The sequence below is a fragment of the Alligator mississippiensis genome, chromosome 11 (assembly GCF_030867095.1).
Source record: "Alligator mississippiensis isolate rAllMis1 chromosome 11, rAllMis1, whole genome shotgun sequence".
NCBI classification, from domain to species: domain Eukaryota; kingdom Metazoa; phylum Chordata; order Crocodylia; family Alligatoridae; genus Alligator; species Alligator mississippiensis.
The window spans coordinates 32,864,879-32,882,232 of NC_081834.1; the positions used below are offsets into that span (position 1 = coordinate 32,864,879).

General features: G+C 41.8%; 1 protein-coding gene across 1 annotated transcript in view; it reads left to right on the forward strand.

Annotated features, from left to right (window-relative positions):
- VPS13C (vacuolar protein sorting 13 homolog C) overlaps positions 1–15,484 on the forward strand; it is a 157,411-nt gene extending 141,927 nt beyond the window's left edge. The window contains exons 80-83 of the mRNA XM_006275348.4: positions 8,848–8,939; positions 10,755–10,878; positions 11,739–11,822; positions 13,838–15,484. Of these exons, the coding sequence (XP_006275410.2) occupies positions 8,848–8,939; positions 10,755–10,878; positions 11,739–11,822; positions 13,838–13,939 (402 nt within the window). The 3' untranslated portion in view covers positions 13,940–15,484. The remainder of the gene's footprint in view (positions 1–8,847; positions 8,940–10,754; positions 10,879–11,738; positions 11,823–13,837) is intronic.
- Positions 15,485–17,354: the final 1,870 nt, after the last annotated feature.

Below are 17,354 nucleotides of genomic sequence, written 5' to 3' on the forward strand. Positions count from 1 at the left end.
GGTTTCAGCCTTTCTCAAACTGCTTTATGTGCACTAAACATCTCTTCTGTTACAGGTTTAAACCAGTTTCTGATCACTTAAATCAGCTTATGTGTAACTTCTGTCCCTAGCCCTACAGTTTCCTAAATCTAAGTTGTGTGGATTAGAATGTAAAAAATAACTTTTCTACACATAATTTCCAGCACTGAATTTTCTTTCTGTGAAAACTCATGTACTCACAGGCCATAGACAGATGTTACATTTGTAACACTAAATACACCTTTGGTGCTAGAAAAAGCATGCATAGCCATTTGAGCTATTTGTAGTGGTACAGAAAGGGTGCAAGTGCTATAAAACAGTACCGCTTTTTCAAAAAGGAAGTTCCTAGTAGGGCTATAAACCTGTATGTAATGCCTGCATAGTTGGTTGCAGCAGTACAGGGATCTCTTGCACCTCCAGAATTGCATAATCTCCTGCTTTCCTTCTGCCCCCCTTACCACCACCTCTCACAATTGGAAAGGAGGGAGGAAGAGTGCCAGCAGTGAGATTCATAGATGCTAGCGTCAGAAGGGACCTCAACAGATTGAGTCTGACCCCCTGCCTAGGCAGGAAAGAGTGCTGGGGTAAGATGACCCCAGCCAGATGCCTATCCAGCCTTCTCTTGAAGACCCCCAAGGTAGGGGAGAGCACCACCTCCCTTGAAAGCCCATTCCAAACTTTGACCACCCTTACAGTGAAGTTTTTCCTGATATCTAACCTATATCTGCTCTGTCAGTTTGTGCCCATTATTCCTTGTTACCCCAAAGTAAGGTGAACAGAGCATCTCTGATCCCTTGCTGTGTCCCCCTAATGAATTTGTAGGTGGGCACAAGATCACCTCTCAGCCTTCTCTTGTGGAGGCTGAAGAGGTCGGGGTCCCTCAGTCTCTCCTCATAAGGCTTGTCCTATAAGCCCATAACCATACGAGTGGCCCTCCTCTGGACCCTCTAGAGTCTATCAACATCCTTCTTGAAGTACGGTGCCCAAAACCGGACACAGTACTCCAACTGCGGTCTGACTAATGCCGCATAGAGGGGAAGTATCACCTCCTTGGTTCTGTTTGTCATGCATCTGCTGATGCATGATAAAGTGTTGTTAGCTTTGCTGATGATTTCATCACACTGACAGATCATGTTTATCTTGGAGTCCACTATGATTCCGAGATCCCTTTCCACTTCTGTGCTGCTGACAGGGTCACTTCCCAGCCAGTAGGTGTGCTGGATATTTTTGAGCCCTTGGTGCAGCACTCTGCACTTGTCTTTGTTGTGCTGCATCCTATTGTGTACTGCCCACTTCCCTAACCTGTCCAGGTCTGCCTCCAATTGTTCCCTACCCTCCAGAGTGTGCACTTCACCCCACAATTTAGTATCGTCTGCAAACTTGGACAAAGTACACTTCACACCCACATCCAAGTCACTGATGAAGATATTGAAGAGTACAGGTCCAAGGACTGAACCCTGTGGAACCCCACTGCCCACATCCTTCCATGTCGATACTGACCCATCTAGTACTGCTTTCTGGGTGTGACTGCTAAGCCAATTTGCCATCCACCGAACCGTGTAAACATCTAAGTCACAGCCTCTTAATTTCATTATGAGAATGGGATGAGATACTGTATTGAAGGCCTTGCTAAAATCCAAGAAAATGACATCCATCTCTACTCCTGCATCTAAGCATTTTGGGACCCTGTCATAAAACGAAACCAGGTTGGTCAGGGATGATCTACCTACTATGAATCCATGCTGGTTTCCCTGCTGCATTATTTTTCCCTCTGGACTCCCACAAATCAGATCCTTCCTTCATAATCTTTTCAAAGACCTTCCCAAGGATGGACTGTGACTGGCCTATAATTACTCAGATCCTCCTTCCTTCCCTTCTTCAAAATAGGGACCACATTGGCCCTTCTCTAGTCCTCGGGGACCTGACCCAAGCACCACCGGCACTCAAACAGCTGTGCCAGTGCTTATGCTATGACATTGGCCAATTCCTTCAGTACTCTCAGATGCAGCTCATCCAGGCCTGCTGACTTGAACACATCCAGTCCATCCAAGTGGCTCTGCACCAAGCCAGCATCAACAGTTGGTGGTCTGGTATCCCTCTGCCCATCTAAGAACCCGTTAGGAGACTTATCTTGAGCCCTGTTCAGGAACATGGAGGCAAAAAACTCATTGAATAGCTCAGCTTTGTCTCCCCTGTCTGTCGCTAATTGCTCCTTCTTGTTCAGTGGGGGTCCTATGCTGCCCTGTGCTTTCCTTTTACTCCCTACATAGCTAAAAAAAGACTTTTTGTTGTCTTTAATTTGTTGCCAGCCTCAGCTCTGTAGTTGCTTTGGCCTTTCTGACTGCCCCCCTGCAAGTGTTGGCCAAGTAGGTATACTCCTCCTTGGTAGCTTCCCCCTGCTTCCACTGCCTGTATGCCTTCTTTTTTTGCCCTTAGGCTCCCCTGGATTTCCCTGTTTAGCCAAGGATGTTTTTTGACTCCTTTCCCCCTTTTCCCTCATCCTGGGATAGTCTTCCTCTGTGCCCGAAGAATCGCTTCCTTTAGAAACGACCACCCTTCATGGACTCCCATCTCACCAATGCTCTTAGGTGTCAGGAAGCCCTTCTTGGACCCTGCTACTATGCACTAGGCCTGTGTGAAGTGGCTATTATTCACTTCAGATTCGGATTCAGCTGATGCATGAGCTCCCGAAGCTCTGAGGCTGCTGCAGGAGCAGTGAGTCCCAGGGCTTTTCTCGGATTTTTTTTCTTCAAGGGCCAGAGCTGACCTGGGTGGGGTACCTGTGGTGGGACTGGGGGAGCAGCAGGGGGCTGGTGGGGCTGGCAGGGGTCCCCCCATGGTCCCCTCCCCCTCCCTTGCCCCTAGTACTTAACCAGTTTGGAGTCAGCTGCAGTTCCCACTGCAGCCACAGGGACTGCCCGAATCATCAAAGCTCTCTGAATCTCTTACAAAGATTGAGAGGTTTGAATTGATTTGGACTCCTGAATTGATCCTGATTTGAATCGGATTCAGATATTTGGCCACTGAATCAGGCATAATCTCCTCCAAACCTAATCACCATTGCACAGCCCTACTACGCACCACTACTGTGTTCAGAGGCCCAGACAAAACTGGCTGTAGCTCTGTGGCCGAGGCAAAGGCAGCACAGCCAGATGTGCAGCTCCATGGCTCCACTGGCGATGAGCTGATCTGCAGAGCAGGCAGGCAGTTGGGGAAATTTTGAAATTTCTCAGATTTCTCACAATCTTGCAGTTTAAAAGGAAAGGGCTCTTATTTCAACAGTGTTAGAGCGATGTTATATAGCTGTGATGGTCCAGGAGTTATGTGAGAGGCAAGAACATATTTGGATGATTATCTTTTATTGAACCAACTGCACAGATAGTTGGGATAAAGTTAGACTAAGCTTTTGAATGCAAAGCATTCTTCCTCAGGTCTGAGTAGGGAAGCAGGCAGGGTTTGAAATATTGGTGGCGGGGGGGCTGGGCTCCCCACATAAGAGACTAGAGCCTCCACCTACCCTGCACCTTTCAGAGCAGCTTAGGCAGTGGCAGTTGCTCCTTCCAGTTGCTACTGCCACAGACCACCCCCATGCCCCCTAAGAGTCGGAGTGTAATTCGAACCCTGGAAGTAGGCTGTGATTATTAAGAACAGTGGGTGAAATTGGAGTGGGGAGAAATTCCCATGGGTAGCAGATAAATAGTTAGCAGAAGAAAGGAAGCTTTTTTTCTTGGGAGATTAAGACCCAACGAAAGCGAGGAGCTGTAGTGTGTAGGAAGAATATTAGGAATTGGTAGATGAGTGTTACAGAAAATCAATATCAGTGTTCAGTCCTTGATTCTTAATGTCCAGCCAGCTTATGACTCTGTGCCCAAGCTCACCTTTTAAAGATTGGTAGATTTCCCTTGAAAACAAAGACAGTGAGGTCAGAAAGGGAGTGCTGTTTTGGGGGGGAGGGGGAAGCGTGTGTGTGTTATTGTCTTTACTTGCAACCATGGGCATCACCAGCCTGTACTATGAAGTCACAGCTCTCTACAGGTACATGGAATACACTCAGATTTGCACCAACAGGTTGCACAAATCATCTACTTCATCTGCACCCATGACAACTTCACTTTCAACCATTCACATGTGTCTTATACTTCAGAGATGTAAATTTTCTCTGCTGCAGCTTGAGGCCATTGCATCTAGTCTTGTTCCTTACAGCCACAGAGAAAAGCCCATCTCCATCCTCTCTCTCTGGTTGCCTTCAGGTACTTGAAAACTGTTAGCAAATCTTATCTTAGTTTTCTGAGGCTGGAGACTTCTATTGAACAATAGTGTACACCATTCTTCTGCTTTTAGCTGAACTGATTTCATTAGAGGTCAAGTCAGCACTGAAAGTCTCTAGTGAGCTGTGCTTTAACTGCTGTTACCAATGGAGCTAGTTGAATTATTTGCAAAAAATAAAAATCAAATTTCTATAGATTTTACATCTTTATTTTAAAAACTGTTTTTAAAGAAAAATTCACTAGTTTCAAGAGTCCAGTTTAAGTCAAATAAGGTTTGTGAAAAATGTTTACAAAATTAAAATTACCCTTCCCTAAAAACAAAAAAAAAGTGACAACTTAATTTCTTTGAAAATAAACTCTGCTCAGAGTCTAAAAGTTCACATGACATAATTGAATGAATGTGCATTTCAAATGCATATACTTTAAGTTTAGATGCAGGAAGTTGAAGCTAAACTACATGTGCATATTGATGCTTAAGATCTCTTGCATAACAGTACTTTGTAAATCTTTTCTGTGAACTAAAAAAGCTAGGTCCTGAGTTGTCACCAGAATTTTAATATAAACCCATTAATATGTGAAAAATTGTTGCTAGAAGACTCGCATTCAGATTGTCCTAGCTTGGGATAAGTTTCCCATTTGGGCGCTCAGCAGGCTGCTGTTTGAATTCCGTCATGCTGGACTGCTATACTCTTAAGCTTCCTGAGCTTATGGAGAGTTCACACAGTGCCTCTAAATCAGAGTCTCTAGGCCAGTGGTTCTTAACTGGGGTGCTGCAAGAACCTTCTAGGGTACCATGATGGACACAGGGTGAAACTGCCCCACATGCCTCAGTTTTTTAAGAAGCATGTCTGATCTAAACTGTGAAGTGGCTGCAGTAGAAAGCTGCATATAATAACATAATGCAGGCCAGGTGCACCACTTTGATGCAGCTGTTCTCAGTTCAGTGCCAACATGCCTCTTGAAGGATAAGACATGCAGTGCAGTTTCACCCCACTGTTGTGGTAGCAGCTTAGAGGTACATGCTGCTGCCACCAAGAACTGCTCTGCATGCCTTGGTTTTCAGGAGATACACACTAGAACAGAGGGGGAAGTGATTGCAGTAGGAGGGGAAGAGAGCAGGGAGCTCAGACAAACAGGTTGCACTGTGCAGAGGAATTCAGATCACAGATTAATCCCAGGTTTCCAATCTACAGCTGTTTCTGTTGTAAGGAAGGACTTCATTTACTTACTTAAAGCAGTGTGGGCAAAATATGGCCCACCATCAGATTGGATCTGGCCTGCCTGTGGGCAGGTGCCAACTCATTGGATCTGGCTTGCAGGCAGCCGGCAGCTTGGGCTCCATTCTTGATGTGGTGGTGGGCAAGTAGGTGGGGCTGTTTCCACTGTGCTGGGTGGGCAGGTGGGACCAATTCCACCCATCATTATCAGCTCTTGAAAGGGTGGTACATGGTGGCATCAGCTGTGGATGCCACTGGCAGGTTCGGAGCCCCAAAGGAGAACCTGCCAGCTGTATCCACTATTGATGCTCTGCCCTTCCAGCACAATGCAAACTCCCATCTGGAGCTGACCTGGAACCTGCTGGTGGTATGAACTTTGGACCTGGAACCTGCTGGTGGCATGAGCTTTGGATCCAAGCAGGAGCTTCTGCTACACTGGGTGGATGGCTGTCAGCTGTGGACACTGCCAGCAGGTTCTGCGTTGGGGCTGCAGAACTTGCTAGCTGTACCCACAGCAGCTGCTGCTGCACACCTGCCACAGCAGAAGTCCTCGTCTGGGTCCACAGCTGAGCATTGGGGTTCCTGGCAAACTACAGATCCAGCTTGGTTCTGGAGGGAGGTGGGGAGACAGTGACAGAGAGAGAAGAGTGGGAGAGAGATGGAAATGGCCCTTTAAGTCCCCAAAACTCATTAAGTAGCCCTCCAGCCAAAATAGTTGCCCACCCCTAATTTAAAGTGTGTGACTTTTCAGCAGGCTGCCTCTTTTAGGCAATCTTAGTTCAAGGAATAAAGAGCTATAGAATTTGAAGAGGGCAGTAGACTTCCCAGTCTGCTCCCTGTAGGGTACCTGGGATGGCCTAGTTGCACATACTTCAAGGCAGAGCTGGCAGGAGTGCTGCAACTCTTAGGTGAGAAGGGGATGAGACAGTGTGCATCACTGACATGAACCCAATTACTTCATTTACTGTGGTACAGTGAGGTAAGAAAGCAGGAGCAGGAATGCCCTCTGCTTTGCACAGTACCACCAGCTGCAAAATATGAGGGGCATATACACTCTGCAGGCAGGTCTCAGAATTAAGTTGCCAGTGATCAAAAAGGTTATTTAAAAAAACAATGACAAAAAATGCTTAAAAGGGTAGAATCCTGTGGTTGCCTTTTTTAGGCCCTGCCTAATGTGTTGGGATTTCTGACAAGGACTATTCCACCTGGCAGAATGAGTGCTGCTTCCCCAGCTGTGGGTGAGGCCTGGACTGTGTTAGATTCTTAGAGCTGAGCTATGCTAGCTGGTGCTGCATACCTGCTTAGCTGCCCCCTGCCCCCCCAAGTAACACAGGACACCCCGATTTGTAAGAGAGACTAGGAAGAGGCAGAGCTGTCCAGGGGCATTCTGTGAATAATTTTAAAAGCACTTTTTATGTAATAATCCTTTCTTTAAAAAAAGAGGATTTTTGAGAGGTTTTTAATAGATATTTTAACTTGAAATCTAGACTATTAAAAGGAAGGGGGGGAATAAAGTAATGCTGTTCCTTTTGTGTTCTTCTACCCAGTTATTCTGAACTGGGCTGCCTCTTATTTCAGAAAAGTTACTTAGAGTACCTTAGGTGTCTTGAGCCTAAAAAGGTTGAGAAACAGTGCTCTAGACAGAGTGTCAGGTTTTCTGTTCAGTCACCGCAGTGTCCTAAGGGAATGCCCCTGACATGGGAGCCTTATGTATTACCAACTTCTGTTCATTAGGTAGCATCATCTAGATGTATTGTAACATGATTAAGTCAGCCAATGGCAGTATGTTAAAAAATTGGAACTATATACATAGAACTTGCACAGATTCCCAAAGTAGCCACAATTCTGTACTTTACTTACCTTAGTTGCCTATATATGTGCTCAGGGGTGAGGGGGTGTTTTAATTATAGTAGTTCCTGGACAGCTGCTCTGATTAAAACAGCTCACTCTCGCATGTTTTAAGCCCCTGTGGATTTTAAAGTGGCCTCAGGATGCTCTATCTAAAGCTCATTCAATGATGTTTAGATTAAAATTACTGCGGGGGCATTTTAAGTGCGTGAGGGGCTTAATGCATGTGATGATGAGGTGACACTGGAGCAATTAATAGTATGTTCTAATTAGAATGCAAATGAGCACTTGTATAGGCAGCCCTTTTGGAAAAATAAACCACAATTATGGTATATTTATTTGGATTGCTGATTGAATCCCTCACTAGTCATGCATGTTTCAATTATAGGTAAGTATAAGTCAGGCTCCAGCTCATGTCCTGAGCTCTGTACTTATTGGCTAATTACCTCTCTGCCCCCAGTTTAGCTATCTTGGAGATTACCAACCTTCACTGTGTTTTCCCAAGCCCAGAGGTTAAAGCAGGTAGTAACACAGGAAGGACCTTGATTTTAATCATTGCATGATTATCTCAGTGTGAAAAACAAGGTGTGTGAATTTCCATCTGCGTATGTAAATGTGGAAGTAATTTTGTGTGTTAAATGTGACTTCTTCATTGCTTGGAATGCATTATTTGTTTCATACTGTTGTTATTTACTGTCATCTAGCTTCATTGCATCCCTGTTCCTCTAACCATATTGTCATATCATCAAGAATCTCATGGTTGTTTACACAGTACTAGCAATTTTATGTAAATGAGTGGAGGTGTGAATTTGGATCATTTTAAGATTTTGGAGCAAATTGGATGCCAACTTTTCTCTGGATCTAGAACTTTCTCTGGTGTTTCAGAAAAAAAGAAGTTGGTTAATTGTTGCATGTGAATCCAAGATCCGTAACTGGAAGCCTTGTGTAATCTGGAGGAAGTCCATAGCCAGTTATCAGAAACACATGATGAGATGCTAGATTTAATATGCATCTTCTTTCTCAGCCTATATGTTCAATGAATGTCTCACCTTTCTGTTACAAGTATTTTGAAATAAATGCTCCAATCCCGAGATGTGTTGAGTATGTGCAACTTGGTAGTTTCTTATACTGAACACGTCTCTCTGGGTCATGCTCAGGTATATTCTTTAAAGATACTCTCACAGGATCCTCACTCCTGGGTTCAGGCTTGCTGTGGAAGGCATGCTACATGCTAAGTGACAGAAAAAAGAAAATACAGTTGGGAATTGGAGGGCTGCATCTCACTGCAGTGACAATGTTCCACATTTTTGTAGGAGGAAGAAGCAGAACAGACTTCCCGAATACCTCTGCTCTGGGAGTGAAAATACCGAGGGGGTATCTTTAAAGAACCAGAAACAGTAGCTAGCTTTTTTAATTTTTGAGCTCAAGATTCTAATTTGGAGTTGAAAATTGTAAGTACTTACATTGAATAATTTTATTTTTTGTTTTTGTTTTAGAATTTGCATATCAGAAAGTTGGAAAAAGAGACTTATCGATACCATTGTGCACTTCCAGGAGGCAAGAAAGCAAACCTCCTTGTTACCAATAGGTATTACTATTACAAAACTTCATGTGTCTCGTAACAGCTGCTTTCGAGAGATATATTTCTCCATATCTGAAGAATGGAACACAATTATTCTTTGTCCTGTAAAACAATTGTTATTCTTTGCTCACCTTTCTTATCTTTTCCTTGGTTTTTTATTTTTTTTTAGATTCCTCTCACTTATTCTATGAAAATGTATATTTAAATGAGAGCCAAATCTTACTTGTTACTGATGCATTTCTGATGCAACATCTTAATGTCATTGTTTTGTGACACTTTGAATCTAATTATAGTGGACTGAGAAGCACTCTATGTCCAAATGAAATAAACAGCCACAAAGAACAGTTAATTTTTCCTATGCTAAATTATTGGACTCAGTATGACAAGGCTTTGGTTTCCTTCAAGATTTTGCTGATGACTTTCACAATATTTTCCCCTCAATGTTAGGTTATATTGAAATTAAAATTGTAGCTGTTGCAAAGATTAAGCTGTTGAAAATTCAGGAGGATTTCTCGCCTTGGTTCTTAATTAAAACTATTTGCTATAGCACTTATTCACTTCCATGTTCTCTGACATCCCAGTCTCCTTACTCTGTTAATCTTCTAGTTGAGGCATCAAACATAAGAAAAAAACTATACGCCTTGCAAACTGGGGAATTGCTGGTAGAACACAAGTTCTTAGGTCACTGCCTAAGTCTTGGAGAGACTGGTAGTTTGAAAACATTTAAACGGCTGCAAAGGGTTTGTTTATACTGGCACGCTTGATGCTCCCTCTCATTCAACACCAAAGTCTGGAAATGAGGTAGTGCAGCTAGTTACTTTTATAGCAGCTCTGAATGCTCACCCTAGTGCCATTCAAAAGCAAAATCTTAGCAATGCTCAGAGCTTTCCTAAGGTGGCTATGCTGTCTCATTTCCAGTATTTGCTATGTGCAGAGTAGCAGTGAGTCAGGGGGGTGTGCCTCAGCAGTGGCCCTGGTTCTAGTGCAGAGGTAATGTAGATATGCTCAAAAAGCATGTGAATTGTGTTCTTACCCTCAAAATACATTTCATTCTGACCTTTGTGATCAAATGAAGCAATTTGTCGGTTTATGAGACCCAGATGTGCCTGTTTAGTTTTACTGACACCAGTCCATCTTGAAATCCATAATGCAACAGAAAGGATTCGTTCAAAGTACTGCTTAGGTTTGGTTAGTGGTGGAGCTTTCATGCTCGTCTTCACTGCAGAGTTAATTCAAGGTGTACCCTTGAACTGTCTTCTATTCAGATTCCTGTCCATGCACACAGCTCTAACCCACGTTTAGTTGACCCCTCAAATCATCAGTTGAAATTAGGGTTCTGGTGACTTGAGCTGATAGTGCAGTTTGGATGCAGTTAAAGTTACTAAGAGAGAAGCTCAAGTTTGTCAACAGCTGCCAATTCAGTTGCTTCATGCTGCAAACAGAATGTGGTTAGTAACTAAGCTGTTTAGAAACATGGCTGCCTTCACTTAATCTTGTCTAGGTTTAGGCCTACTGGTGAGCCATTGGTGTTCAGCTGTAATGAAAGGGGGTTCTAACCAACTTTTTATCAAGACCCTCTATTCATTTGCTTCTGTAGACCAGGCTGAAATTCAGATTTCATTGCACGCATCTGGCTTTTGAGTTGTAGGTAGTTTCTAGTACCTGCCCCATGACTCATACAGACCTACAACCATAGCCACAGACTGAATGTAACTAATTTTGTTAGACTGTACCAAACTTAGGGTTGCTTTATTTTGACAAAATCTTGGTTCAAGAGAAAGGTTCATTGTTAATCAGTGCTACTTGTTTTTCTTTGAACAGGAGGGTGATGCATGTAAAAGAAGTGGAGATCTTGGGTCATGTAACAACAGAGTGGGATTACTTATTTGAAGATTTTATGCAGCCTCCTTATTTTGAAGCAAATGTTCTAAAAATCTGTGTTAAGGTAAGATGCATTCATGTAAATAAAATATTTGCATCTCCAGGGTTTTGGTTAAATAATAAAAACAAAACAAAACCCTATTTTGATTCAGTACTTATTCTCTTGTATCCCCAGCCCCTGCCTTTTATATGAAGTTGTCAAAGCATATAGTGATTGTTCTGTTGTGATGACTACCTTTGTAAAATCTTTTATTTGAATGGCATATATGAGAGAATAAATTTGTAAGATTATTAAATCTTATGTTTATAACAAACTAATCTTTTAAAAACTGGGTCTGAGCAACATAATTGTGACATCCCTATTTAAATCGTAGTATTCCGTGCTCAACCCTTCACTGCATTTTTGGATAGAACTGACTTTTTGTTGTATGACTTGTCATTTACCTACAAACTATGGGAATAGGGATATGTGTTAATCATTAATCAGTAGTGTTAAGTTATCAAGTGGACTAGTTGGTAACATTTTAAGACTGCAGGCTGGCATGACCTGGTTTGTGTTAGAGACAGGAAAGCGGGCAGGCACTAAGAACTAGTCACCATGGCTACGTTTTCCCCAAGGCATCATAGAGAGAATGCCTGCGGACCTGTAGGTTGCTGATGTCTAGTCTAGTTCCATGATGTTGACACTCAGAAATTTACCGGTAAAAGATATGAAAGAAGATACGCTTATATCTGTCTCTAAACACAGATGCTTTTGTAATAAAACACAGTAATTACTGGAGAAGTGATGTATCAATTTTGTGTAATCTAATATAGATCTGTATAGATATACAAGGTGATGTAACTTAAAATAAACATTTAAACAACCAATATTGGTCTCCATTCTGCAAGTCACAGTAGCTGAAATGTTGTTGCTTGTAACAGGATCACAGGTTATTCCAGAAAAGAGATAGCCGAAGTCAAGAATGTGTGAAGGCAATTCACCTTCAGGATGAAGCAACAGCAAGGGTAATTCTTGTTTTAGTTTGTGATTGGGTTTTTAGGGATTTCTTTCCCGTCACTTTTGTTGTAATTCAGTTCCTCACTAAAGTTACTGAAGTTATAACACCAAACATAGAACCTTGTTCACTGCATGAGAGAATTCTTATAGTTCAAAACATACTGATAACAATAGATCAGGACATCCAAGAATATATTGAAGCAGAGACCCCCAAGGTCCCTCCCCAGAAGTTTAAATTTCCAAGAACTCACTAGAATGCACTGCAGCATTAATAATTGGTATGAAGGAATGGCTGACTTTGGAACTCTTGCCGCCTTGTGAGGAGCAAGGAAGGTTACCCATGAAGGGTTACTCAAGTCAGAAAAAATGTAAGATCTCCCATTTTATTCCCAAGCCCCCATGGACATCCATTTATCTTGTTGAAAGTTGGGGTGTTGGAGTTCTCAGCATCGGGCACTTTGAGCCACTCACCTGCAAAGGACTGTGAGCTGTCTCCCCTCTGACTTCCCATCCAAATCTTTCAGTCTTTCTAATGTCATGTTTTCCAAACATGTTGAATTCTGTTTCTCTTCTCTTGACTCTCCCCAGTTTGCCTCAAACATTCTAAAGTTGTGCCCAAAATTGTATGTGCTTCTTTGGTTGAGTTGCTGCTGGAGCAGACTTATTTCTACCTGTATCTTGCATATGACTTCCTAGCATAAGACTTGTCTATGCAACAGTGCCATAACATTTGGCTCCTTCAGTCTGCCTCAACCCTAACTTATCCAAGATTCCTTCTTCCTGTTTTGCTGCTTAGACGATGATTCCCCATTTTTGTATTTGTGCTTTGGGGTTTCTCTCTTTAAGTTATTAGCCTATTTATTTTTAAATTCTAGTCTTGTCCTCTAAAGTGCTTGCAATCCCTTACCACTTGGTGTCCTCTGCAAATTTATGAATGTACTCTGTTTTGTTAATGAAAATAAGTGGATCGATCTGTCCTGGCCCTTTCATTTTGACTGAGCCATTGATAACTATTGTTTTGGACAAGATGCATGTATGTGTGCCCCCTCTCCCTCTGCTTTCCCCACCCCCCCACCCAAGCACTCGGGTGTTGGCTATATCAGGGGTTGTCAACTGGGGATATGCGAGAAGGCCCTATGGGGTACGTGCAGGCGGGCAGGGATGGAGCGCTGGCACGCACCATCCTGTTCTGCCGCGCAGGCACTGCCCCTCATGGCTGGATTGGGGGGGGGGGGGGGGAGCTTGCACCATCCTGCACTGCCACACTATCCCGTGCACCATCTGCCCCCCTCCCCACACTGGCTACCAGGGGTACGCTGCTCTATGTCTGGCCACCAAAGGTACACTGATTCAAAAAAGTTGAAAACCCCTGGGCTATGTTGAGTCTTAAATCTTGTAGAATTTTAGGTGCCTAAACTTGGCTGAATATCTAAATGAACTACCTGAGAACATGGTAAATTCCATATGCTTGGCTATCTAGAAGTCAGGCCAGTTCCACAAGCTATAGATTCAACAGACTGCCTGAAGTGGTGTGCCCTACTTTACCCATTCAAGATTGCTCAGTCTCATTCATAGGGCATTTTTCTGCTTTAACTTGAGGAGCCCCAGTGACTTCAATGGGGTGTTCACAAGTAGATGATTGGGTACATGCTAAAACATCTTATTCTTTTAGGGCCCCTATGCCTTGCTTCAGGCATACCAATTGGAACGTTTTGGTCAAAGTGTATATACTCTGCTGGTACTACAGTAGTGTTAATTCCTATTAAATTTGGTGAATGTCTTTTCGTTAAAAAAAATGTTTTAAATTGTTGTATTGACAGCTGGTATTGGCAACCTGCTTTAAGCAGGGGGTTAGACTAGATGACCTCCTGAGGTCTGTTCCATCACTAATTTTCTATGATTCTATTTGTAGGTTTATGCTATGTTACGAAATAGACTTGTCCAAAAATCCCATAATTCAGTATATTGCAACTGTTTTAATTGAGGAATTGAAACATTTTCTTTATTTTCATTTGCTTAACAGAGGATATACCGTGCTATTTGTGAAGCCCAGGCAACAAGACAGCAGCAAAAGTTGGTGAAGCAAGCATCATTGAAACTGACAAAACCACAGGCATTACCTTAATAGCAACGATCAGGGTTTGCATTTGGTTTAACCTGTGGTATATGATCTTACCCCTAAAGGAGGCTAGAAGAAGCCATTTGGATTCACTTTAGGAAAAAAATAAAAAATGTTTACTGTCTTCCTGTAAGGTATAGCTGCTGTGCCACACTTTCATTTCAGCAAATGAATTTGCACTATAAATGTTTACAAATGAGTTTGCAAAAATAATAATTTTAATTTTTTTTGAAAAATTAGTACATATATCTATAAATGAAATTTAATTAGGATGTTTAAAAAATATATTATGCTTAAACATACTGTTGGTGTTTACTTCACATGTAACAGTCCTGGAAGAAATTATAGGGACTCTTTGTAATCTTGCACTTTTGAGTAATGTAAAGGATGTGGGTAGGTGTATTTTGAAACAACAAATTAGTATTTTGTTTATAGTGAAAGAGCAGGGTTTAAATCCCTTAAATTGAAAACTTATTTGTTGTATTATATCTTTTTGTAGGCAAAATAGGAAGGATTTAATAAATAGATTTCACATTAATATTGGCTGTATTTCTCCTTCCCTACAAAAACAGTTTTTATGACAATATATTGAAGTTGATAAAATGTGTCCATGCTGTTGTACATATTTGACTTGTCTGGTATGTGCCATTTAAGATAAATAATCATCGGAAAGTGGTGGTTTTATTAAGTGTATTTTGTCTGTCCCTGTTCTTGTATTGACTACTACTTGAGGGTCCAGTTCAGCAAAGTGTTTAAGCATATGCATAATTTGTAAGAGTACTTGTATTCCTGTTGACTTCATGGAGATGAGTCATGCTTAGCATTAGACACATGATTATGCATCTTTCCAGACTAAGGCCTGTATGACTAATTGGTATATTGAGGGCTGCCACTTCTGGTTTCAGGTATGAGAAAGTGTCCTACATATACTTCCTTCTGTAAACCATCTTTTTTTTTTTTTTTTTTAAACTTCTTGGGTGAAAAAAAATCAATAAATGGTCTTTATTTTTCATTTTTGCACTAGAGATTAATATCTGCCTAAATGAACTATGATAGGATAAGAGTATGATGCAAAGGCAGCAGTGTTGTATAGATCTGTTCTCTTCCAGTGTTTTGAGCTTTCACGGAAGCCATCATCAAAAATAGGAGGATCCACATTTCTATGCTAGAATAAAGTCCTCCCAAACTTGCAAAGGTTATTGGGTTCTATAGTTCTACTCTTAGTCAGTACATAAACATTGTCTCCTTACGGAAAAAAAATGAAGCGCATTTAAGATGCTTGAAAATGTCTCTTCCAAATATAATCTAAAGGAAATTTGAGTTTGATTCACTTATTGCCACTCTGTCCATGAATAGTTTGTAATTCTGTATAGCACAATGGAAAAAAAATTAACTGTGGCTTTAGGTTTGGATGTGGTCTAGAAAACTTCTGTTATACATGTATTTCTAACCTAAAGTGTAATCAATTAACAGAACGACCTGCCTGTTATTCTGTACTTTTCAAATACTGTATTTTAAAATACTGACAAAATAAAATTTTATATGCAGTTACCCATGGCATGAATCAAATGTATAAAATAAGGTTTAACTTCCAGGTTATAGGTATAAAATGTTCTGAAATATTACTGTTTTATAGACATGATTTTGGTATATCTGGGAAAGGAGTACCCCAGTAAATTTAGATTACCAATTTGCGTATTGCACAAGTCTTCTTTCTTTCCAAGCTTCCTGAGCTGAGCCTGCGGAAGAGAAATCTGACAAATTTTGTTAGAAATTAAACGCATTGGATTCTCTTTCCCACCCCACTTCAAAAACCCATTTCTTTTTAATAGGGATACTCAGAGATGCCTTTCACTTTTTTTTTTAGTTTCTTACTTTCTTTTGCAGATGTTGTCTAAGGCTTCTGTTAAAACCCAGTCATTATTCGTTTTTCAAGATTGTTGCTGGTAGGTGCTATAGGTCCTAGGTCCTTGGCGCATTGGCATCTACCCCCTGTGAAAGTGGACTAAGGAGGTTCCCTGGGGAAGAATCACCTCAGACCACCTGATGGGACTGCTTCATGGGGCTCTTCCTCCCCTCCAACCTTACCACACCCAGACATCAATTCCAGAGCAAGTCACTCAGGGCTGTTTCTCCCAGGCAGGGCTATTTCTGTCCCCTGTCCCAGGATTGGAAAGGCTGAGCCTGTAGTGCTTTTAATTGCCCTGAGACCAGTCCTTCACAGGGGTCACCACCCCTTTAAGTCCACACACAAACCCCTGCCTGGGCCCTTCTAAGGGCAGACCAATAAGTCTTGAATTCAGCAAAAGATATCAGCTGAGGCAAAAGATGAGGCGGCAATAAAGAAAAAAAAAAATGAAGAAAAAAGAAGAAACGAAACCAAGCACGGTCCTGAACTGCTCTGGATCTTCCTTCTTTCCCCTTCCTGGCACCTACTTATTGGTAGTGGCTCTGGACCTGCTGCTCTTTGTCAATCTAGCTTCCCACATGGGCACTTCATCCAGCAGTGGTCCTTCAACCTCCTGTGCCTTCTTCCCTGTGCCTTTGCTCTGCCTAATCCTCCACAGGCCGGCATCAGGAAAAGCACCTCCTGGAGTCTCTGCTCTCTTGATGCTGGAGTCTCTCTCTCTGGCTGTCCTTCTCCATGGCCAGAAGTACCCAGCACGGGTCCCCTTTCACCAATCCGGACACAGCATACACTCTGGAAATGCAACATGTTGCTGCGCGCATCTGTGGTGGTCCTCAGGTAAGTAAAAGGAAGGTTACCTCTTTTTTCAGCAGTTCCTCCTGCTTTAAAAAGCTTCCCCTGACAAAGATGAAAAATGAATAGCAAGCAACTTGGGTAGAATTGTGATTGGTTGATTTTTTTTTTTTTCTTTTAAGAGCAGAGGTGATATCACTCAAAACAGTTGCTGCATCTGAGTTGAGATATCTATCCCTTATGGAAAACTTATTTCCAAATTAATTTCCTTTGAACCACCATACATACTATACTCTGGGCTGACTTATTTGAGTGAATTGAAACTTTTTATTTCCACTTTTGTTAATTATGTAATTATTTTATTCATATTCATCATAATACATAACATCTTTAATTTTCCCTAAGCCTGAGGAAGGACACGTGAGTCCAAAAGCTTGCAAAGAAAGATGATTTTTTTGCAATTTCTTAGTTGGTCTAATAATGTATCATCTCTGAACCAAAGAGTTCTGCATTTCTTATTAAAACTTAAACGTTCTGTTAATGTAACTTACATTGACCGTAGACACTGAATGTGAGTGATCGTGACTTAATCATCTGGAATAATAAAATAATATCTCTTTATATAGGAAGGACTGTATATTCAGAGAGAAATTAAGAAGTAAAGGTGCCAAAATCTTTATTCACTTAACTTTTGAGTGGCTGAGAGGGGCACCCACTATG